The sequence below is a fragment of the Clarias gariepinus genome, chromosome 8, assembly GCF_024256425.1.
Source record: "Clarias gariepinus isolate MV-2021 ecotype Netherlands chromosome 8, CGAR_prim_01v2, whole genome shotgun sequence".
Lineage (NCBI taxonomy): Eukaryota > Metazoa > Chordata > Actinopteri > Siluriformes > Clariidae > Clarias > Clarias gariepinus.
In genome coordinates, this window is record NC_071107.1 from 35,291,766 (window position 1) to 35,315,231 (window position 23,466).

General features: G+C 41.3%; 1 protein-coding gene and 1 long non-coding RNA gene across 2 annotated transcripts; both read left to right on the forward strand.

The window, feature by feature from the left end:
- Positions 1-484: 484 nt before the first annotated feature.
- Positions 485-1,915, forward strand: LOC128529110 (uncharacterized). Its single transcript, XR_008361012.1, has 3 exons — positions 485-519; positions 766-1,122; positions 1,811-1,915. It is a non-coding gene; the product is annotated as an uncharacterized LOC128529110 (long non-coding RNA).
- A 100-nt stretch (positions 1,916-2,015) lies between these two features.
- LOC128529108 (uncharacterized) lies at positions 2,016-19,838 on the forward strand. Its single transcript, XM_053502446.1, has 15 exons — positions 2,016-2,103; positions 2,214-2,306; positions 2,390-2,464; positions 4,493-4,588; positions 5,463-5,558; positions 5,694-5,792; positions 5,871-5,972; positions 6,137-6,256; positions 7,346-7,435; positions 8,366-8,449; positions 8,570-8,662; positions 18,365-18,463; positions 18,640-18,658; positions 18,781-18,832; positions 19,245-19,838. The coding sequence occupies exons 1-15, from the start codon at positions 2,028-2,030 to the stop codon at positions 19,287-19,289; spliced, it is 1,239 nt and encodes a 412-aa protein (XP_053358421.1). The 5' UTR covers positions 2,016-2,027; the 3' UTR covers positions 19,290-19,838.
- The last annotated feature ends 3,628 nt before the right edge of the window (positions 19,839-23,466 follow it).

A 23,466-nucleotide genomic window follows, 5' to 3' on the forward strand; every position in this document is an offset into this window, starting at 1 on the left:
ATCTCAGAGGAAGCAGAGGTGGTATTGGTCACTGTTCCATAAAAAAGGGGGAACAGAGAAAGGGAAATGTGATGAAAACTACATATCGACCTGTGTTACAGTGAGCACCTGAGAAGATAACCAGGGTTTTCCGACTGGAGGTATTTTGTCGATAGAAGTTGACTTAACGAAGTGATTACTCTCAGTGTATGACTCTGCCTGTTTATCTGATTGCGTCTCTCCTTTGTCTTTTGGATTATGACTCGTCCGAGATATGTCTTGTTAACTTGACTTGCCTTTCCAGATTTAGCACTGATTCGGATCTCTTAAATGGACTTTCACCTTCGCTTTCATATTGGCTTGAATATTTTCTCTATCGATAAACCCACCTAACAACCACTGCCCATCTTTATAACCAAAAAATAAAAAAATAAATCATAAACTTTGGAGTAATAAACTTCAGCGTAATGGAGTAATAAACTTTGAGCTAGATGGATATGTCATTGTTTTTGCTGTTTGTTTTTGCTACTGGACTTAAAGGTAAGGTTTTTAATTAAAATTATTATGCATTCATGTTCCACCAGGAAGTGGTTTAAAAGTGTAGCTTTTTGATATTTTTTCATATACAGTAGTTCATAGATATTGTTTTATTAATGTGTTAAAATCATTTTAAAGAGCACACTAAATGCAGCACCGCACTTACACTACTGTGTTAACTAGTAAACATTGTCCATCTTTGTGTTTCCTATTAAACATTGTCCATCTTTGTCCTTTTCATTCTTTCAGAGCATTTCTTAATGACAGGGGCAGACCAATCTGTCTTTGCCCGTGAGGGTGAGGATGTCATACTGAACTGCTCTGTAGATTCACATGTACCAGTCAGTGAGATAGAGGAAGTGACCTGGAAAAGGACAGTCAGAGACCAAGACATCATTGTACTGCTTTATCAAGACAGTGAGATCTTCCCAGATGCTTCACATGAACTTTACCGAGGAAGAGTCGATTTATTTTCATCTGAAATCCCTAAAGGAAACTTCTCATTGAAGCTGATGGATGTACAGAAGGAGGATAAAGGAGAATTTGTGTGTGAGGTGCATACTAGGAACGAGTCAGCACGTACCATTGTGGTTCTGCAAAGCGTAGGTAATAAAGCTGTCTGAAATGACTAATTGCTACTTAGCATGGTTGCTTTAAGTTTAGCAAAGTAAAATATAAAAACATGATTTAAAACAGTCAGCACTAGAACTTTTTATATTCATTGTGACACTATTGCAGAGAAGCAATTAAAGTGAGGCATGTTCAGCTGAGCTGTGAACACATTAATTCTTAGCTTTCAATTCATATCCATGATATTGTAGCCAGTGAGAAACTTGTGTAAATGTGAACATTGGGTACACGGCTTAAGTCAAGCAGTTAGGCTTCGATAACACTGGAGTAATGTGCTGGAATGTACTTTTTTTGGTGAGAACTATAGTTAAAATGTTTTTACATAAATCTTTTCATAGGGTAAAAAAGGGGGCAGCCCAAATGTCTTTCTTTTTTTTCTTTCATTTTTTTAAATTAACTAAACCTCACCTGGCTTTATGTTTAAAGGCTTTAAAATCATTTCAGTAATCTAGGTCTGGCAGATATTTAAGTTAAGCACCGCTGTAGCCCCCCATATAGCAAAAATCATGTTAATTGGCATATCTGGAGACTGAAGTCTCTAAAAAAATTATATAACCCTTTGTACATAGGTCTATTTATAATTTTGACATTTCACAAATATTTTTTGTAAAAAATAAAAAAGGTATTCCCCAGTTTCTTGTTATTTGTGTCCTCATGCCCACAGGTCTCTCTGCAGTCTCTATAGTTATTTTGGCCTTCTGCTTGATTGCACTGATGCTAGCAGCTGGATTTTGTGGACCTGTTTTTAACCTCCTGAGAAAAAAGGGTATATGACCTACCATTATTTACTTTATTTTTGGTGGGGGGAAGGGGGGCGTAAAAATCAAATACCGCTATAGACATAAAGCCCCTTTTTTTTCTCAGATACAACCCAAAAGGCCATGAAAATACACATGTCTCTGATCCTCTGTCCAAACATCTGCATGTTTGTTGCTTTCTGTTTGTGGTCGACAGAAGGTACAGTAAATCCTGAGTTATTTTTCCTATTTTTAACGAATATGACACCTTCCACATGTTCTGCTCAGATCCAGTACCTGACACTGGTTTGGTTTGTTTCCTCCTCATAGGGTTTCTATCTGAGGTTATCACTTGTTCAACTGTCAGTATCATGAGACCCCTCATCCTTTTGAAAACGTCTTCGTATCTTGACAGGTTACCACGTAGGTACTTAGAAAATTAATAATTTGAGTTAAGCATTTTGAATTTTGTATGCGTAAAAATTTTAAACCAATTTATTTCACAGAGTTCTTACAAAAAGCAGTGACGGTGTTGGCTTTTCCACTTTACCATTCAAGTTTAGTCATGGGTGCATGTTTATGTAAGTAAAACACTGTATGTCTACTGTATATAGAGCTCCTTATAACCATACTTCCATTTACCATACTTGATATTGAGCTAGATTCTATGGAACATGATTAGCACTACATAACTACCCACAGTACTAGTGGGTAAATATACCTACTTTGTATTTGTATCCAACAAAATATACAATGCAGTTTTGTGGTTTATGGAGGGATAATACACACCATTAAAACTGACTCCCCCATATTTACATTTGTTTTATTAACTTCAACAAAGAAAATAGAAGCTGGACATTCCATGGAAAATGTTACACCAGCCACTTTGTTTTCTGTCTGAGTTCTCTCAAACACGTGATTTGTTTTTAACCCCCATTTAAGTTTTTTTTTCACCACCCAATGCTTTTTTTTTTTTTGTTCCGGTAGCTACTACTTCATTTAACCCTTTCACTGAGCATTAACTCTATTTTCTGTCCTAAAACCCAATAAAAACCCAGCGATTTGCTTTTATGATTGTCAAGAATGGACGGGATTAGGAATGAGAATGGTAAAGGGACATTGTAGATATAGTAGGATGGTTTTGGGGATAAGGTCAGATTAAAACGTTTTTGGACATATTTAAAGGAGGGATGAGGGGTATATCAGGAGGAGAATTTTAGACATGGAGCTGGTAGCCAGGAGGACATGAGGAAGGCCCAAGCGAAGGTATACAGTATGGAAGCAGTGAGTTATAATGATGTTTAGTTAGGGGGAGACAAATGGTCCTCTGTGGTGACCCCCAACGGGAGCAGCCAAGAGCAAAAGAAGAAGACTGTGCTAAAATCCTAGTGATTGTATGACATTTCTTTGGTTGTCTGAACAGCTAAAACAATTGTGGAGACCAAAGACTAAAGACCTTCCTCTTGACCAGGCACATGATGAGTCCTCTTTTAATATATGCCTTAAAAATAGGAAATAAGAAAGAAAAAATAGGAATAAGTTTCTCTCTCTTTTTCTATCTCTCTGTTTTACTAACTTTAAAAATATGGTCTGTTTTATATAGACAAGGACAAAAAAAGGAGTGCATTCATTTACGCAGTTATAAATTACTTACAGTTCTAGAGACATTAAAAAAAAAACAGTACTAAAATAACAAATATTACTTAGCAATTAGCTTAGTTTTAGCTTTTAGCATGAACATTTATTTTATTCAAAAGTATTTTGACCAGAGGTGGGTAGAGTAGCCAAGATATTTACTCAAGTAAAAGTAGCTGTACTTAAAAATAATATTACTCAAGTAGAAGTAAAAAGTAGTCATCCAAAATATTACTCAAGTAAGAGTAAAAAAGTATTCGGTGAAAAGATACTCAAGTACTGAGTAACGGTTTCAATAGTAATGTCCAATCCTTTTTTTAATTATTATTATTATTATTATTATTATTATTATTATTATATAGTTATAATAATTATATATGCTAACATTGCAACATTTAATAAAACAGCTAAACTCACCACGACAATGGTTCCTCAGGTTAGAAGTCAAGTTGTTTTATGCTGAAGTGTGTGTCTGTTTTGGCAGACAGAGAAGACACTACAGTTATGAAGCTGTCCTTTCGCACTGTGTGTAAGAGAAACATGCTTTGTTTATGAGGCCATGAGGGTGTTTGTTCTCCTCTGTTGTAGCATTGGTGACGGATGACTCTGCTAATTCTGCGTTTTTATTCCCCGTCTTCCACGGCTAAAGATTTTTTCCCGCTGTGCCGCCAGTTTGTGTGTGGTCATGTGACTTACATACTTATTTTTTACTTTATTCATTCACATACATTGTCTTGCAAAAGTATTCAAACCTCTTGAACATTTCGACACGTTACAACCACACACATACAGTAAATGTATTTTATTGGGATTTTATTTAATAAGTGACACAAAGTGGCACATAATTGTGAAGTGAAAGGAAAATTATTAATTGTTTTTTATTTTTTTGCAAATAAAAATGTAGTGTTTATACACAAAATATAATCAAGCATGAACCCTCACTTATTTAATTTTTTCTTACATCTTTTCTTTAGTTTTCTTTGGTGCACGTATACAGACGAGAGCAATGCAACTTGACGCAGTACTAGTGGTCTTAGCAATGATGTTCTTCATCACTGCTGTTGTGTTTGGTAAAGAAAAACATTTGTATATTCTATTACACAAACTATTTGTGTGTTCTATTATATGTTTTAATCACAAAGTTTGATTCTTTATAAAGGATTGTTACCTCTTAGAGGCAAAATTTTATTTGTTAAGCACAAACATTTAAAAATCCATGTATGTTGCGTGCAATTCCCTATAGCCTATATTAAATATTTGGGAATATCTATTTTCATATTTTATTAAGTTCTTTGATAAGGTGACAAGTCACGAAAGTGCCAATCAGCTACCGCTGCCAGTCACAACAAAAACAAAGAAATAAAAGTGAACATGGAAGATGAGGTGCGGGAAAAACTGAGGTCGGGAATTTACATCATTAAAAGACAAAAAGGTCAGGCTGCTAAATCTAATTTTTTAGCATTCCTCTTTTGCACAGCGAACATAAAAACGCTAAATGAACATTTCCGTGTGATAAATGAAAAAAAAAAACTGTCAGTGGTTATTTAGCGTAAAATAATATTAAACTGTAGGCCTGCCCTATTCAAATCTAAAATAAAAAATTGGTTAGCCTAGATTACAAAGGCTGCTTTGTAAAATTTATCATTAACATGTTATTAATATGACCTGATTTATCGTGAATATTCATAATCATATGTTGTTGCCAGTTTACAGGGCGAAGTTTCCAAGCACTTTCAGGCTGAAATAAAGGCTGTTTTCATTTAAATTACAATGCCTAGTATGTCTATTTAATGGTCGCGGGTGCGGGACGGGTTGTAAAGATAGATACAGTGGTGCGGGGCGGGCCAAATAATTTCATAAAAGTGGGACCCATCATTATTGCTTAGGGAGCCCGCAGGAGCCACTGGCCCAAATAATCAGTCTATCCCCCTTATTGTTTTACAGCTGTCTATGGCCTTCGGATATATCTGACTGTATGTCTAGAAGCAATTAATTCAGTACTGCTTGCACTCAGTATCAGGAGCAGTGCAATCTTGGCCCGTGAGTATGATTAAACATGTACTGTAACCTCATATATAACCTTGTATATGTGCATGACATTATAAAAGTAATATTTATTTATTTATTGTTTGGTTTATGTTCCCCACAATACAACATATCACTTCTGACTTTTAGTTCGCTTTGAAATGGTTATGGTCTTACCATCTCTAACCGTGGGGATTATGATGGTTCTCTCTCTACAAAGGCACCTTTTTCTAGGAAAGCCCTTTAAACGTAAGGACATTACTTTTACATTAATTCGTTACCCAAAATACCTAACAAACAGTTTGATAAATGTATTTTATTTCTCAGGTGTGCATATCGTGGTGTCATCCATTCTTATGACTACATTTAGCGTCTATGAAATTTGTTCGTATATAATAATTTCTATTACCTTAAAAGATTTTCATAGAGGTAAGTACCTTAAACAGAAGTAAAAGATGTAAGTGCATGATGAGCTTTTCAAAAATTTACATTAAGTAAATGTATACATAACAGACTGTTTTCAGATTCTTTGTGTTACTTTTACTTCCTTTTAATCTTTATTTATGTCTTCCCTTTTTTGAACCTTTTTTTAGGTTGGAAAATGTTATTCGCAGTTGTAATATTTATACTTGTGTGGTCAGGAGTGAATTTTCTATTATGCTGCCACAGAAGACAGAAACAAGTTTGCTGCTTTCAGTGGAAAAAAATAGGATGTACGTATGTGTTTTAAATATTTTTTAAATATCTTTCATACTAAAATCCTGTTAGAAAGCTGGTGATCCACTGACAGATAGAGCTAGGAAAAAACAGCTGATTTAATTTGGTCTGGAGCAGTACTAGAATGATTGTATTGGAAGCTGAAGTAAAGTCCAGAAACGAGATGCTCACACGTCCCTGATTTGTTCAGATGTTGCAGGATAAAGTGCAGTCCCACGTTGACTGGATCATCCACAGACCTGTTTGCTCTATAAGTCCAGTAAGGGTCTAGTAATGTCCTTCAGATAAGCCAACAACAGTCATTCAAATGACTTTATGACCACAGATGTTTGGGGAACTGCTCTGTAGTCATTAAGTCCTGTAATTTGGGGTTGTTTGGGGATGGGGATGATTGTGGATCGTTTGAAGCAAGAAGGGACTATACATAGTTTCAGTGATTTATTTAATATCTGAGTGAAGATAGGGGCAAGCTGGTCTTCACAGGATTTCAGACAGGCTGGTGTAACAACATCTGGACCTGGATCTTTCCTACTCTTTTGTTTCTGGAAGGTTCAGGAGTGATGAGTGCAGGAGAGAAGGAGAGAGGGGATGCTGGAGGTGTAAATAGTTGTGTAGAGAGGTGGTCTGGACTGAAGGGTGGTGTGAAACTGGTAGTAGAACTCATTCATGTCTTCAGCCAGTTGTTGACTGGTACACATCTTGTAGTTAGTGATGGCTTTCAGGACTTTTTTTATATTAAAGCAGGGTTGTTTGTAGAAAACCAGTTTTACAAACTATCTCCTTTTAGCCACTCTGATCTCATTTGGTAGTGTGTTAGTGTGTTCCTATACAAGATCCTGTCCCCACTCCTGTAGGCATCCTCTTTGGCCTGATGAAGCTTTGAGTTTTGTTGTGAACCATGGTTTATTTTTGATGTACTGTGAGCTTATTCAAATTGGTGGCAGCAGCTTTAAAAACACTCTGATCAGTGCAGTTGAAACAGGCTTGTAGTTCTCATTAATTGCTGTTACATCTGTACACCAACTAAAAGCATCACAATATAGTCAAAACATTTTTTTTTTAATTTCTTTCTTTCCTTCTTTTAGATTTATGCTGCGCTATTATTGTTGCATTTCTAATCACTTTACATGGGACATTGTGCTTTCGTTATATATATCTCCTTATGGACAATAAAGGTATGATAAAATGTATGAAATGCTTTTGAAATATTATGTTTTTCTGAGTCATATTACCACTATATCTTGTCCTGTTTTGTGTGGCACAACAAAAATACCTCTATATATATATATATATAATCAATTTGGGATGCACTGGAAAAATACACAAGTATTTTTCACATGAATCTTCATGACTTATATAACATAAAGTAATTGTTTTTAAAAAGTAATGGTTTTAAAATTCAATATTTATTAATTCATGCATTTGATTAAATTCACAATTAGGATGTGTTCACACTTGACATGTTTGGATAGTTTAAAATGAACTGTTGTACAGTTGTTCTGTTGTACAGTTCATTTGAACAAGTACTGTTGAAACGCTGCCCCGGATAAAATGGGAGGGTTGCGTCAGGAAGGGCATCCGGCGTAAAACCTGTGCCAAGTTGTAGTGCGGACCGGATATTTCGCTGTGGTGACCCCTTTCTGGGAGCAGCCAAAAGACCTACAACAACTTTACATGTATGTATTTATTTATTGTGGCAGTCAATCTAGTGACTGTCTGGACAAAAGCTAGTCACACACACACACACACACAAAAGGAGACACATTGGCAACCATTTTATTTACCATCTGCAACTATGCTTATGTCGTTTTCAATGTACTGTATAATATTACATTTTATAAACTCCTAATAAGTTATCAGCTGATAAGGATACTACCATATAAAATCCACATGCTTTTTGTTGTGTCTTTTGGCCCAATATTTAAAATGCCAGTAAGAATAGTAAGTGAACCAGGAAAGCTAGAAAACCCAGAATAATCGGTTTAAGCTTTAGTCCAAACCAAGAGAAATGAAGTACAAGCGTGAACACACCCTAAACAGTACTAACAAATAAATTATTCAGAAAAAATAATAACTTGAGTTGTTCATTCAACTGATTATTATAGATCGTGCTGGATCTTTGGCGCTGATGCCACTGGTCCAGGTTTTAGTAGCAACATGCTTCTTCAAACATCCTAAAGTTTTACCTGGTGAGTCTAATAATTTATTATTTATTTTTTACTCATTTTGAGTTAGATGAAATGGTATAATTATGTTATTATTATTTTGGGTGTGATCAAAATATTAATAAGTAACATTTGGAATTGCAGATTTCATTCATATTGTGATCTACATGTTTGGAGCTGTAGGTCTCAGTATTGTTAATGCTATTGCTCTTGCCACTGAACTGATCCTAAAAACAGGTACTGTATGATTCCATCACTCCATAACATTAATTATTGTTATGGGTATTATGAGAGTGCAAAGGTTTGGGTGCAAATTGGTGAACTATTAATGTGTTTAAATTAAGCTCTGTTGTAGTATTTAATGTACATTTGAAAGTATAATTTTGCAACTTCACATACTTCAATATTCATTAAAATATACATCATACTTGTCAGGATGAACTAACCTGGGCGACCAGATGACTTAGCTTTAGCGATTAGCCCAATGTAGCGTGGATGGTGAACCCAAACGCGAATGAAAGCGAATAGGCAGGATAACCACGCGATTTAGTTTAAGGACTCTCACAAAAGGGGAGCAAGGGAAAAACACAAATTTAACCCGCGTCCTATAAACACACACTCAAAATCAGAAAGTGAAACCCAATAAAGTGAGTACTCACGAATCGATGGATGGAAAGCCAGAACCGACATGGGCTGAACTCAATGACTGAGCGCTGAGCCGTGGTTTGTTTACTCCTCTTATACTTCCTGGTTTACGACCGCCTTACTTCCGGGTCCTAGTGCCGGTCGTGTATTGAGTGTGCATGACAGTACCCCCCCCGTCCAGGACCGGCTCCTGACGGTCCTTGGGTGGAGGATACCCTGCGACGGTAGTCTTGGATTAGTTCGGGGTCGAGAATGAACCTGGCCGAAATCCAAGACCGTTCCTCGGGGCCGTAGCCCTCCCAATCGACCAGGTACTGGGTGCCTCTGCCCCGAGGTCGGGAGTCAAGGATCCGACGCACCGTGTAGGCGGGACCACCGTCGATGATACGGGGAGGAGGAGCAGGGGGGGTGGGTGGAACCATGGGAGAGGTAGTGAAGGGTTTTAGTTGCGAGACGTGAAATACAGGGTGGATCCGGAGCGCCGCAGGCAGCTGGAGCCGGTAGGTGACTGGATTTATCCGGAGAGTGATGCGGTATGGTCCGATGAATCGAGGTGATAGTTTCTTCGACTCAGTGTGAAGATGGAGATGTTTAGTGGAAAGCCATACCTTGTCACCTACGTGGTACAATCGTCCCGGAGTGTGTCGACGGCGATATTGGGTGGTATAACGGCTGTTGGCCTGGTGGATGGATCGATTTGCCTGGTTCCATAGCCGTCGACACCGGCGGACCAACTGTTGGGCTGACAGCACATCAACCTCCGGTTCTTGATGGTTGAACATCGAAGGTTGGTAGCCGTAGCACACCTCAAATGGGCTTAGCTTCGTGGCTGAAGATACGTGAAGATTGTGTGAAAGTTCGGCCCAGATGAGGTAGCGAGCCCAGGAGCGCTGACGGTCGGCGATAAAACATCTCAGGTAGCGCTCCAGTTGTTGGTTGGTCCGCTCCGTCTGACCGTTAGTCTGTGGATGGTATCCCGATGATAGACTGCAGGTGGTGTTGATCAGACGGCAGAAGGCCTTCCAGAATTTGGCAGTGAATTGGGGCCCTCTGTCCGAGACGATGTCCTTAGGGAACCCATGCAGACGGACTACGTGCTCTAATATCAGCTCGGCTGTATGTTTGGCTGACGGGAGTCCGGCGAGGGCCACCAGATGCACGGCCTTAGAGAACCGATCAACGATGGTCATGATGGTGTCTTTTCCTTTGGATACCGGCAGGCCCACGACGAAGTCGACGGCAATGTGCGTCCAGGGTCGGCGGGGAACCGGAAGGGGTTGAAGGTCTCCCGGCGTAGGTTGGTTGGTGTTCTTGGCCCTGGCGCACACTGGACACGCCTGAACGAACTCTTTGACGTCCCGAGCCATAGATGGCCACCAGAAGTCTCGTTGGAGAAATTGAAGTGAGCGTCTTGAGCCGGGGTGTCCTGAGAGGGGGGAGGAGTGTGCCCATTGGAGAACCTCGGATCTCACGGTTTCGGGTACGTAGAGTCGTCCAGGCGGTACACCTGCCGGTTCGGTCTCTGTGGCCTGCGCCTGGCGGACCCTCGTTTCCAAGTCCAGTTGAAGTGGTGCGACGATCTTGGATGAAGGTAGAACAGGCGCGGGGTCTGCCCGGGGAAGGTCCAGCTCGAGTTGCCGAGAGAGCGCATCAGCCTTAGTGTTCTTGGACCCCGGGCGGTATGAGAGATGAAAGTTATAGTTTTCAAAAAACAACGCCCACCGCGCCTGTCGGGGGTTCAGCTGTTTCAGGTTCCTGATGGAGATGAGATTTTGATGATCCGTCCAGATGATGAATGGCTCTCTGGCGCCTTGGAGCCAGTGACGCCATTCCTCCAAAGCCCACTTTATGGCCAGCAGCTCGCGGTCCCCTACCCTGTATCGCTGCTGAGTGGGGTCAAATTTTTTGGAGAAGAAACTGCATGGATGTAGTTTCTGATCTGGACCTTGTTGAGAGAGAACAGCTCCAGCGCCCACATCTGAAGCGTCCACCTCCACAACGAATGGTTTACTGACGTCAGGATGAAGAAGAATGGGGGCTGTGGTGAACCGGTGGCAGAGTCTTCTAAAGGCGGAGATGGCAGCGGGCTTGAGGTGGAAAGGGAGAGATGAGGGACGGGTCAGGGCGGTTAGGGGCGCGGCAACTGTACTGTAGTTCCGGATAAAGCGACGATAGAAGTTCGCAAACCCGAGAAACCGTTGAAGTTGTTTAAGAGTCTTGGGTAGGGGCCAATGACGCACAACCTCTAGCTTCTGCAGGTCCATGGCCACACCCTGGGGCGAGATGACAAAACCCAGGAACGTGGTGGAGCGCTCGTGAAAAGCGCACTTTTCCAACTTACAGTACAGCTGATGGGCGAGTAGTCTCTTTAGGACCGCCCAGACGTGCTGGGTGTGTTCCTCAGCGGTACGGGAGTAGATAAGGATATCATCTAGATATGCAAATGCCCACCGTCCCAGCATGTCCCGGAGAACATCATTGATGAGGTGTTGAAAAGCGGCGGGGGCATTGCATAGTCCAAATGGAATCACCAGGCTTTCATAATGTCCTGTCGGGGTGATGAAGGCCGTCTTCCACTCATCGCCCTCTCTGATGCGCACCAAGTTCTAGGCGCTCCGAAGGTCCAACTTTGTAAAGATGGTGGCACCAGAGAGGGCGTCCAGGGCTGAGTTGGTAAGAGGCAACGGGTGTTGGTTCTTGATGGTGATGTTATTTAGCCCCCGATAGTCGACACATGGACGAAGTTCGCCTCCCTTCTTCTTCACGAAGAAGAACCCCGCGGCGGCAGGTGAGGAGGAGGGCCTGATGGTACCTTGGCGAAGAGCGTTGGTTACATATTCCTCCATCGCCTGCGTCTCTGTGGGTGTCAGCGAGTAGAGATGGCCGCGGGGTGGAGTTGTGCCTGGTTGGAGGTCAATGGCTAGATCGTACGTGCGACGTGGAGGCAGGTGGGTGGCTCGTTGTTTGCAGAAAACTTCTGCTAGGTCTCGATATGCCTCTGGAATGGCGTTGGTGTCGACGTCGGGGGCCTCGGTCTTCCTAGAGCACGTCCCAGCCGACGCCCTTAGGCATAGTTCGGTGCAGGTCGCGCCCCACTGTAAAATCCGGTTTTGTGTCCAGGAGATGAGGGGGTCATGTTGAAGGAGCCACGGATGTCCAAGGATGATGGGAGGAGAGGAGATGGTGGTGACATAAAAACTGATCTGTTCGTGATGTTGGTCGATGAGAAGTGTGATGGGTTGAGTTTGGGTGGTGATGGGACTGGTAGATAGGGGCCGACCGTCGACAGATGTAATGCGAACGGGCTGGGATAACGCCTCAAACTTTACCCCCAGTCTTTTGGCATAAGAAGAGTCAATGAAGTTACCTGCTGCCCCGGAGTCGATGAATGCAGTACTTCTGACCCGTTTGTGGCCAAATTGGAGGATTACCTGAACCGTAAGTCGAGAGGTGGTGGTGTCGGTCGTGGTGGAGATATGGAGGGGGCCCGGTGAGTCTCTCCTCAGCCTCACCGGGGCTGGGCATTTCCCGGACGAACAGGACAGATCGCCCGGTGGTGTGCCGCGGACCCACAGTAAGCACACAACCCCTCTCGATACCGGCACTCACGTTCAGTGGCGGTCAGGGAGGCGCGTCCTAATTGCATGGGTTCCCCGGCTCCGGTGTCAACCACGGCAGGAGGTGGAGATCCGACAGGTCCAGTAGTGGCGGTGGTGAAAGTGGTCGGCGGTGAGGGTGCAGAACGGTGATAGGTGGGAGCAGGCGGCAGGGTCCTCGGGGCTGGCTTCGGACGAGAGAGGAGACGTTGATCGATGCGGAGGGCAAGTTGTATCAGTCCCTCCAACGTGGCTGGAAGCTCTCGTCCGGCAAGCTCGTCTTTTATACGTGACGCCAGCCCCTCGTAATAGGATGTCCGGAGCGCGGCGTCTCCCCAAGATGTCTGCACGGCGAGGGTCCTAAACTCCGCGGTGTAGCGACTCACGGACAATCCACCCTGCCGCAGGTGATACAGCTTGGTGTCGGTCTCCACCTCGCCCGCAGGGTGTTCAAAGGTAAGTCTGAGTTGACGTGTAAACTCGTTGTATGAATGGGCGGTGTCCGAGTCTGATTTCAGTACTGCCGTGGCCCACTCTGCTGCCTGCCCAGATAGCAACGAGACGAGGAGAGCAATGCGTAGCCGATCGGTGGAGTATTTGGTGGAATTAAACTCAAACACCAGATCGAGCGCTGTTAGAAACACACTACACTTCCCGTCCGTGCCATTCCATTTCTCTGGTAGTGAGAGAAAAACATCAGAAGGAGAGGGAGGGGCGGGGTAATGCGGCGCCGCGACCGCCACGGCGGGAGGCCGGCTCGCCGCGCTAGCAACAGCCGCCCGGAGATCCGCGTTCTCCTGCCTGAGCTCCGCCACCTCGCGGCGCAAGGCCGCGACGTCTTGGAGGCCCTGGCGCAGAGTAGCAATCTCCCCGGTTAGCTTATTGATTAGCCCGGCATGCTGGTCAACCACGCCGCAGAGGTGCGCGTAATCCGCTGGGTTCACCGCTTTTGGCTCAGTCATTCTGTCAGGATGAACTAACCTGGGCGACCAGATGACTTAGCTTTAGCGATTAGCCCAATGTAGCGTGGATGGTGAACCCAAACGCGAATAAAAGCGAATAGGCAGGATAACCACGCGATTTAGTTTAAGGACTCTCACAAAAGGGGAGCAAGGGAAAAACACAAATTTAACCCGCGTCCTATAAACACACACTCAAAATCAGAAAGTGAAACCCAATAAAGTGAGTACTCATGAAACGATGGATGGAAAGCCAGAACCGACATGGGCTGAACTCAATGACTGAGCGCTGAGCCGTGGTTTGTTTACTCCTCTTATACTTCCTGGTTTACGACCGCCTTACTTCCGGGTCCTAGTGCCGGTCGTGTATTGAGTGTGCATGACAATACTAGCCAATGAATTCTAACATTCTAAAATCTGTCGTACTAAATCATACAGTAGATACTTTAACACAATCCAGCACTCACAAGGCTGTATATTCCAGATGTCCAACATGCAAAAACCTTTCCTTTCTGGAAGATTTACCTGGACATCCAAAACATCAGCATACTTAAAAGATCAGAGTACAAAAACAATTAACACAATACCCCAATCCATGTATGGAGTTAATCAGGCACTGCGCATTACTGCATTTATCCTATGCCTATAGTCAAACATGGTGGGGACAAAATCATCCAGCTGTGGATTTTTTTTTTCTTGCAGCTAGAATTGGGAGAATAGAATCTAGTTGAGAATTTACCAAGACGAACGTAAGAAAGCTTTAAATGAAAGCTGTGCCAAGCTTGCAGCATCATTTACAAGAAGAATGAGGCTGTCATTATTGCCAAAGGTGCTTTACCCAAATACTAAGTGATGGGTTTAAATACTTATGTAAACAGAATTTTTTTTTTTATATAATTTAACAAAACAAACAAAACACTTGTTTCTAATTTGCCATTGATGAGTGTTCTTGGAAGAAGAATGAGGGAAATATGATTTGCATTTATTTCAGGATAAGTGTGAAATTCAAATTCAAATTATATTTGTCACATGCACAGTCATACACAGTACGATATATGCAGTGAAATGCTTACACAACCGCCAGTGACCTTAAAAAGAGAATTAAAGCTTATAATAAGAAATAAATATGAATAAAGAAATATGGTAGAAAAATTACATTTAACTAAGATAAAAATAGAAGAATCCTGTACATAAAATAGAAATAAAATAGAAATAGAAATATACTGTACAATAGAACATTTAAAAAAATGTTTGAAATTTGGTGGAAGAAATATGGTGTGCAAATATGCATAAAAAGTGTCTTATTAAGGTGCTTTATTAAAGTGTCTTTGTGCAATGGTCCAGAATGCAAACATAAACATGTAAGTGTAGATGTAAGTGTAGATGTTCGTGAATGTGTCCATTGATGTTAAAAGATTGTATAAGTTCAAATTCAAATTTTATTTGTCACATACACAGTCATACACAGTACGATATGCAGTGAAATGCTTATACGACCGCCAGTGACCTTAAAAAAAAAATTAAAAAACTATATATAAGGAATAAATATTAATAAAAAGAAATAAAATACAAAGGATAATAAATGTAACTAGTAAAATAAACAAACTGTACAGACAAGGGCATGTAAAAATTTCACAAAATATAGAATATAGGAATATGGGGGGTGGGAATATATATATATAAACATTTTAAAATGTTTTAAAGTGGCATTAAAATGTTTTAAAGTGGCAAAGTGTCATGTGCAATGGCAGATAAACATGTATTGTATAAAGTGAGTATAAAGTATTGTATAAAGCTACGCAGTCATAGGTGTACAAAGAGTACAGCAGGGGGCTCAGAACACAACCCTGGGGGCTCCAGTGCTGAGAGTAGGGGAGGCTGAGACGTGTCCGCCCATCCTTACTGCCTGTGGTCTGCCAGTTAGAAGGTTGAAGATCCACTGACACATAGATGAGCTGAGTCCCAGGTGCTCCAGCTTGGTGGTGAGTGTGGAGGGAATTATGGTATTAAATGCAGAGCTGTAGTCGATGAAAAAGCATTTTAACATAATTCCCTCTCTGAGTGTCCAGGTGAGTGAGTGATGTGTGTGGGAGATGGGAGATTGCATTGTCTGTGGGAGCGGTTTAGGCAGTATGCAAACTGTAGAGGGTCCAGTGTGTTGGATAGTGAAGTAATGATGAAGTCTCTGACCTGGCGCTTAAAGCACTTCATCACTACTGAGGTGAGGGCTAATGGGCGATAATCGTTGAGAGAAGCAGGATGGGGTTTCTTCGGGACAGGAACAATGATGGACTCTTTGAAGCATGTGGGGATCACCAACTGTTGAATATCACCAAAAGATGTTGAATATCTCAGTGAACACAGGTGCTAGCTGGTCTGTTCAGGCTCTGAGAATACGACCTGAGATGCCCTCTGGTCCTGCTGCTTTCCTGGTGTTCACTTATTTGAAGGCTCTCCTCACGTCATGCTCGGAGATGATGAACGTGTTCCCGGTGCTGGCAATGTCTTCCTGTCTGCAGCCATTAGCGCCACTAGCATTAGCGCCACTAGCATTAGCATCGCTAGCGTCTTTAGCTGCAGCCTCAAAGCGAGCATAGAAAGTGTTCAGCTCGTCTGCCAGAGTCGTGTCCGCATTTGTCATACCGGATGTTGGTGCTTTATAGTTCGTTATCGTCCTTAGTCCCTGCCACAGGCTCCTAGAGTCACTCTGTTGTAGTTGTGACTCTAGTTTCCTCCCGTAGCGCTGCTTTGCCTCTTTCACCACTTTCCGGACGTTATAAGACGCAGCCTTGTATGGGTCCATGTCCACCGACGTAAGTCCCGCGTTGTAGGCAGCGGTGTGAGATCTCAGAGCATCGCAGATGGTTTTATCCACCCAGGGCTTGTAAATCCCACAACCGCTTCTGTAAACATGTTGACGTCATCATCGGAGCTGTTTCTGAACATGGCCTAGTCTGCGTCATCGAGTGCATCCTGTAACGTGGCCACCGATTGGTCTGTCCAGCGCGCTCCCTTTTGAACCGGAACTTCCTGTTTCAGCCTTTGTTTGTATTTTTGTATGAGGATGATGGCGGCATGGTGAAATTTACCAAATGGTGGACGAGATTGTGACTTGTAGCTAGCCTTGACCGTAGTGTAACAATGGTCCAGTGTCCTTTCGCCCCTGGTGGGGATGGTAATGTGTTAAAAAAAAATTGGTGCTGCGCGTTTGAGGTTGGCACTATTAAAGTCCCCCGCCACAATAAGCGCAGCGTCCCGGTGTTGTGCTTGTTGTTGTGTAAGAGCCTCATGCAGCTCGCATAAGGCAGTGTCCGTGTCCGCATGTGGTGGAATATAAACGGCACTGATTATGACCGATGAGAACTCCCGAGGTAGATAAAAAGGATGACACATGATGGACAGTAGTTCCAGATTTGGTGTGCAGGAGTGTGTAAAAGGAACAACGCTCGCGCTGTTTCACCAGCTGCTGTTCACCATTAAACACATGCTGCCTCCCCTTGACTTCCCCGAGTCCCGTGTCCTGTCCATGCAATTAACCGAGAAGAACTCGGCCGGCTGGATGGCGTGGTCCGGCACCACTGGGTTCAGCCATGTCTCGGTGAAGCAGAGGAGGTTGCAGTCCCGAATGTCTCTCTGGAACTTTACCCTGGCCCTGAGGTCATCGAGCTTGTTCTCCAGCGACTGGACGTTGGCGAGCAGGATGCTAGGCAGAGGTGTGTGGTGTGCACGGGCTCTCAGCCTGTTCGGATCCGGAGTTAAAAACGTCGATTTGTGAATTGTGAGTACATTGTATACCAATAGAAACAATCTATCTTATTTAATGTACTCAATGGTGATAAATTGACTGGTTTTGAAACGGTGAAAACTAACTTAAAAAACAAAAACAAAGAATAGGGGGTCGGAGCCGTCGTGACGGCAGCCGACCTCATCGGCGCCATCTTGGTCTGTCAATTTAACACAAATGTGTGTGAGGAAGTGATATGGAATGAAGATTAAAGACCACTTCACTAGTAGCATCCCCCTGTTAGAGGGACTTAATTATTTCTTTGCTTGTTATGAGGAGACAGCTGAGGAGACAGACACAAAACCTTCATCAGCCTCTAATATCCTCATTTTCACATGCTGTTATACAGTACAGGTATGTATGTGAGGCACATACACGGAACAGTAAACTTGCTGTCCCTGACAAAATGTAACATCTCATCTTGCCTGAAGTCTGCCATAGTCATTACACTTCCTTAAACAATGCCATGAGCGTCTTCAATAGTTAGCAAACCTTTCAGAGACCTTCTGAGGATTTTCAACACATTACTGTATCCTTATATTATGGATAAACAGACTTAAGACCCCAGTAGGATATGAGATCTGAACACAGCCTCCAGCTGCTTAAATTTTTATTTTTTATATTTATTGTATTGTCAGATTATGGGCATTAGTGACTCAGTGGTAGGCTTCCTCATCTGAAGAGCCATGTTTGGTTCTGAGCCGATGCCCAGACCCCAGACCCTAGGAAGCAGGGCATCTTCAGCGCTGGATGGCAAAAGGGCATATATTTATCTACATTTACATTTACATTTAGGCATTTGGCAGATGCTCTTATCAAAGGGTGTTTTGAAGTTTCTGTTACTGGATAGATCCTTACACTAGTTTACTAGGTTACTAACTAAGTACCATCAGTCAAACATTTAAAAAAAAAAATACATTAAAATCTGAAACTTACCTGTGTGATTGATTTCTAGAGGCAGGAGCACGAACTATAGAAGATCTGCGTCTGATTGTTCTACCATTTGAAATGGTGTCTCTCTTTGCTTGGCTCACTATTCAAATCTACAGTGCCTGTGAGTACTGTCAGGGACATAAATCAATAAATAAATGAATGAATTAACTAACCCTAATTAAATCAAGAATTGCACAAATAGTAACAAAATGAAAAATATCTGTTGAAAAAAACTAATTGTTGCTGTTCAGAAATTCTACAAATGATGTCCAGAATTGTGTTCTTTTTTTGACCCAGGGATAGGACTTAGAGACAGGTAAGCTTATAGTAATTGTTAATAAATAGTTTTTTTGCAGGATTTTTTTTTTTTATCTGCTGTATACAGCTACTGTATGGTGCTGTATGACAAATGTTTCATGATTTTTTTTTGTTGATTAGTTTTAACAGAATGGAGCATAACTTTGAAAATAAAAGGAGACCAAAACCAGAGGTATGAAATCCAAAAGCATGTTAATCACATCACATTTACACGTATTAGATCTCTGACTAGCCTGGGGTAGCTCAGTGGTAGCTGGGGCCAGGGGTAGCTCAGTGGTTAAGGCATTGGACTATGGTTTGGAAGATCCCACGTTCAAACCCCACAACCACCAAGTTGCCACTGTTGGGCCCTTGAGCAAGGTCCTTAACCCTCAACTGCTCAGATGTATAATGAGATAAAAATGTAAGTCGCTCTGGATAAGAGCGTCTGCTAAATGTAAATGACTATTTTTGTTGTTCTTGCAATTATTATTATTATTATTATTATTATTATTATTATGTACTAATAATAATAAACAGAGTTTAAATATAATCATTCAGACTATATTGCTTGCATGTTTTTTTCTTTTTTTTGGTCCATGTAGGTCATTCCAGAAATGGAGGCTCTCTCAGACCCTAACCCTGACTGATCTGGAGGTGATTAATAACACATACTGTCCCCCCAAATGTATTCTTCCAAAAGTACTTTTGTTTTTGCCTTGTGAGAAAAATATTATTATACAGAAGAGCTACATTATACAGTATATTGTGTATATGTATTTCAGAAAACATTAACATTTATACACTAATGATATTTAACTAAGTCAGTCTTAGTCTTAACATTTTTTTTTTTTTTACTTGAGCTACAATTTTATTGGTCATATCTTGTATCTACAGTACCTGGTTTATTAAGTGTGGTATTCCTCTTGTATTTCAATGTGCTCTATAGCATTACAACTTTAAGAATAATTCTTTTTTTTAATGATTGCAGACTTTTAGTTCAAACTTTAAAGTTTCTGCTATCATCTGCAATATAAAGGATAAGGATCCTCTTGCTGCTGTGTTTGTTCCTTAGCTTGTGACTTTACTGACAAACTCCTCTGCCCTAAACCTCTTGCCAAATATGTAAGGTTACATCTTTATTTCTGACTTTGGTAAAAAGCTCTGACACTGTACAGTAAAATCCTTCCAAAAATAAATAATAAATAAATGTCTCTCTGAGAAACCACAGCTCATAGCTTAAGAAGATCACCAGGTTTGCAGTGAAAATGCATGTAAACATATACAGTATTGTTTAAAATAATAGCAGTCCAACATCAGTAAACAGATCAATAATTTTTTGGGGGGAGAAATTATATTTCTTCGTGGTAAATATTTTACTTGTAGGTGTAGTGGAGTAATAGAAAACCAACAGACCCAACAGTCATGACTTGCATGCACCTGATTCTGTGTAATTGAATCATTAATTATTAATTATAAATATTATTAATTAATCATGTTCAAAATAATAACATTGTGGAGTTCAATTAGCGAGGTAAATTATTCTGTGCAAAAAACAAATGTCAATCATGTTCCCCTTATTTAAGGATAAATGCAGAAAAGGTTGTCCTGTGCATTTCTCTCTAAAAAATAAAATGGGTCGTTCCAGACATTGTTCAGAAGAACAGCGTACTTTGATTAAAAAGTTGATTAGAGATGGAAAAACATACAAAGAAGTCCAGAAAATGATAGACTGCTCTGCTAAAATGATATCAAATGCTTTAAAATGGAGACCAAAACCAGAAGGCTATGGGCAAAAAGCCCCTGCAAAGTCCTATTGTTGAAAATAAGACATGTGCTATAAAGGTTAAAGTTCGCCAAAGAACACATTGACTGGCCTAAAGAGAAATGGCGCAATATTTTGTGGACTGATGAAAGCAAGATTGTCCTTTTTGGGTCGAGAGGCCGCAGACAGTTTGTCAGGCCCCCAAACACTGAATTCAAGCCACAGTACACTGTTAAGACAGTAAGGCATGGAGGCACATGCATCATGATATAGGGATGCTTCTCGTACTATGGTGTTGGGCCTATTTATCACATTTCAGGGATCATGGATCAATTTGAGTACAGAACATCAGAATACTTGAAGAGGTCATGTTGCCTTATGCTAAAGAGGACATGCCTTAGAAATGGGTGTTTCAAAAAGACAACGACCCCGAACACACCAGTAAGCGAGCAGCATCTTGGTTCCAGACCAACAAGATTGACATTATGGAGTGGCCAGCCCAATCGCCTACCCTAATCCAATAGAAAACTTGTGGGCTGACATTAAAAATGCTGTTTCTGAGACAAAAAAATGCTGTTTCTTGGGCTGGAATACCTGTTCAAAGGTGCCAGAAGTTGGTTGACTTCAGGCGGCACAGATGTGAAGCAGTTCTCAGACAGCATGGTTATACAACTAAATATTAGTTCAGAGATTCACAAGAAAGATTAAACTTCAAGCATTTTTGTTTAAACTGTAAATTCATCACTTTGTAAAGATGAATGATGACACTGCTGTTTTTTTGAACAGACCAATATTTGTTTTTCTTCACTTACATTAAACTTATAATCTATTTAGCACATTTTTCTTCATGTTCTGATTCAGAATAAAACGTGCATGGTGTCTAATGCATTTATGTGATTTAAATAAAAAGTCATTTTATGGATATAGAGCTTTACTCACTTTTTTCAACCCACTGCAATTATTTTGAACACAACTGTATTTTTAGGACAATTTTAGATAATTACTTAAAAGGAAAATAACACAACAAATACCGCCACTAAAATGATTGTGTGCTTAGTCAATCACGTTTTGAATAAATATAATGATGTTGCAGTAAATAAGAATGTGCCTTGTTCTGAATCATTATACCAGTGATTGAAAAATATCAATCACAAATTGTATCGCAGTAATATGTCACTATGGAAACAAAGTATATATCTTATGTCTACCACATTTACCAATTAACAGTAAACAGTTTAATGTGCATACTAAAAAGAAACTTTATATTGACCTTCACAGACATGTTTGGCCTCACTAGGTTATCTACACCAGCCACTCTTGACTATCTCTTAAAACCTGTCTTTAAAGGTCCTACACATCCCATTTTTCATTAAATGTTAATATGATCTTTAGGGTCCTAATGAAAAGTTTGTATTATACGTTAATTAAAAATTCAAAAGGATTGTGTAAAAAAAAACACTACTTTTACCTGGTAAAAACTAGCTCTGTTCTCAGCAACCTGTTTCAGTACATGCTAATTTAAATGCTCATGACCTCTGCTGAAACCCCCCCCCCACCCAGTTCTGTGGGGCGTGTCTTTACAACACACGGGGGGTATAGCCACGGAAGTGTAGTCCAGTGCGGGCAATGCTTTGGACTGCATTACCCACAAAGCATTGCCCACAACGCAGTACTTTGTGGGTAATGCAGTCCGAACTGGAAAACGCTGGAATATAGAGCCCGAGTCTGTTTTCTTCAGTCGTTTTTGGTTTGATTTAAGAACCTACGCGGAAGTTTGAAATATCGCCTGACAACGCAGAAATTAAAAGAATGGACATGCATCGACTCGATTTGTCTTTCTCATCACTGCATGGGCATGAATTAACGGGCTGTTGCGCTGCCGCGAGCAACAACAACAAAAGCGGAGAAACTTACTGAGAGAGATACGGACGCGATGTGTTTACTGATGTGTTTACATGACTTCTTAATCTTCGACAGACATCGTTATAAACCATCTAACGTAACAAAGGTAAGCATAATATAGTTTTCCGACTACGTACACAGTTTGCAACTAGACAATCACCTTAATGCATTGTTTATTATAAACGGCGATCAGGGATTATATAGAGACGGATGTACATAGAGAAGAAGCCATAATCATGTTCTATGAGAGTATAAGTTAACTTACACTCCGCATTCATCGTGATTATTAGAAAAGGCGATCTGCAAAGATTCATAGAAAAAGGAATTACTCACCGAGCCTGGTGAAGATGAAGCAGGAACACGAAGCGTTAGTACAGATCCGATTTTCAGGAGCAGCTTCCTAGTAAAACCTGCTTTATATTGACCCGCGTTTATAAAGCAGTCTAGTGAAAAATGATTAGCGCAAACATGAACGCATTTAGGTAGATCGGCGGGGACGTTAGCTTCAAAAACTAAGTTCAGCCACTGCGTCCTCAGTGGCTCAGATACCTAACCCTAGGTAGGTACCCTAGGTCACTAACCCTAGGTAGTGAATGACGACTGCTGTGTTCGCTATTACACCCAACAACTGTACACCACACTCGCTTAGGCGGCATTTTGCTCCAGCGGCGAAAAACAATGGCCGACAGCTTCTTCTCACTCGGGGCGGGTCTTTGCTAAAACACCAGTGTCAATCAACTAGTGTAGGAGCGGCCTCTTGTGGTGTGGCGTCACACGGCAAAGCATTTGCGATTGGCCTGATTTCAAAAGGGACATGTTATTGTAATAAATGAAAAGAAAACCACTGGGCGGCTCTTTATCATCGTAGAGTGGTTGTGTACACACTCTTCTAACACACAGTTCAGTCCAAATGGCTTAAAAAAGTGCATGTAGGCCTGTATGACCCCTTAAAGGGATGTCAAAGTCATAAAGACCTGTGGGTAAGGGCTAATAGTTCTAGGGTTAGATAGCTGGGAATTTATTCCCTACACTGTTTCATTTGTCATATCAGCTACCTGATTGAAAAAGAGCAAACTTTCTAGATAATGCTGCAGTCATCCTTTATTTCTCTGCTAGGCAAGTGTTAAAGAGAAGTGGTTTAGTCAAAGATTTCTATTTCC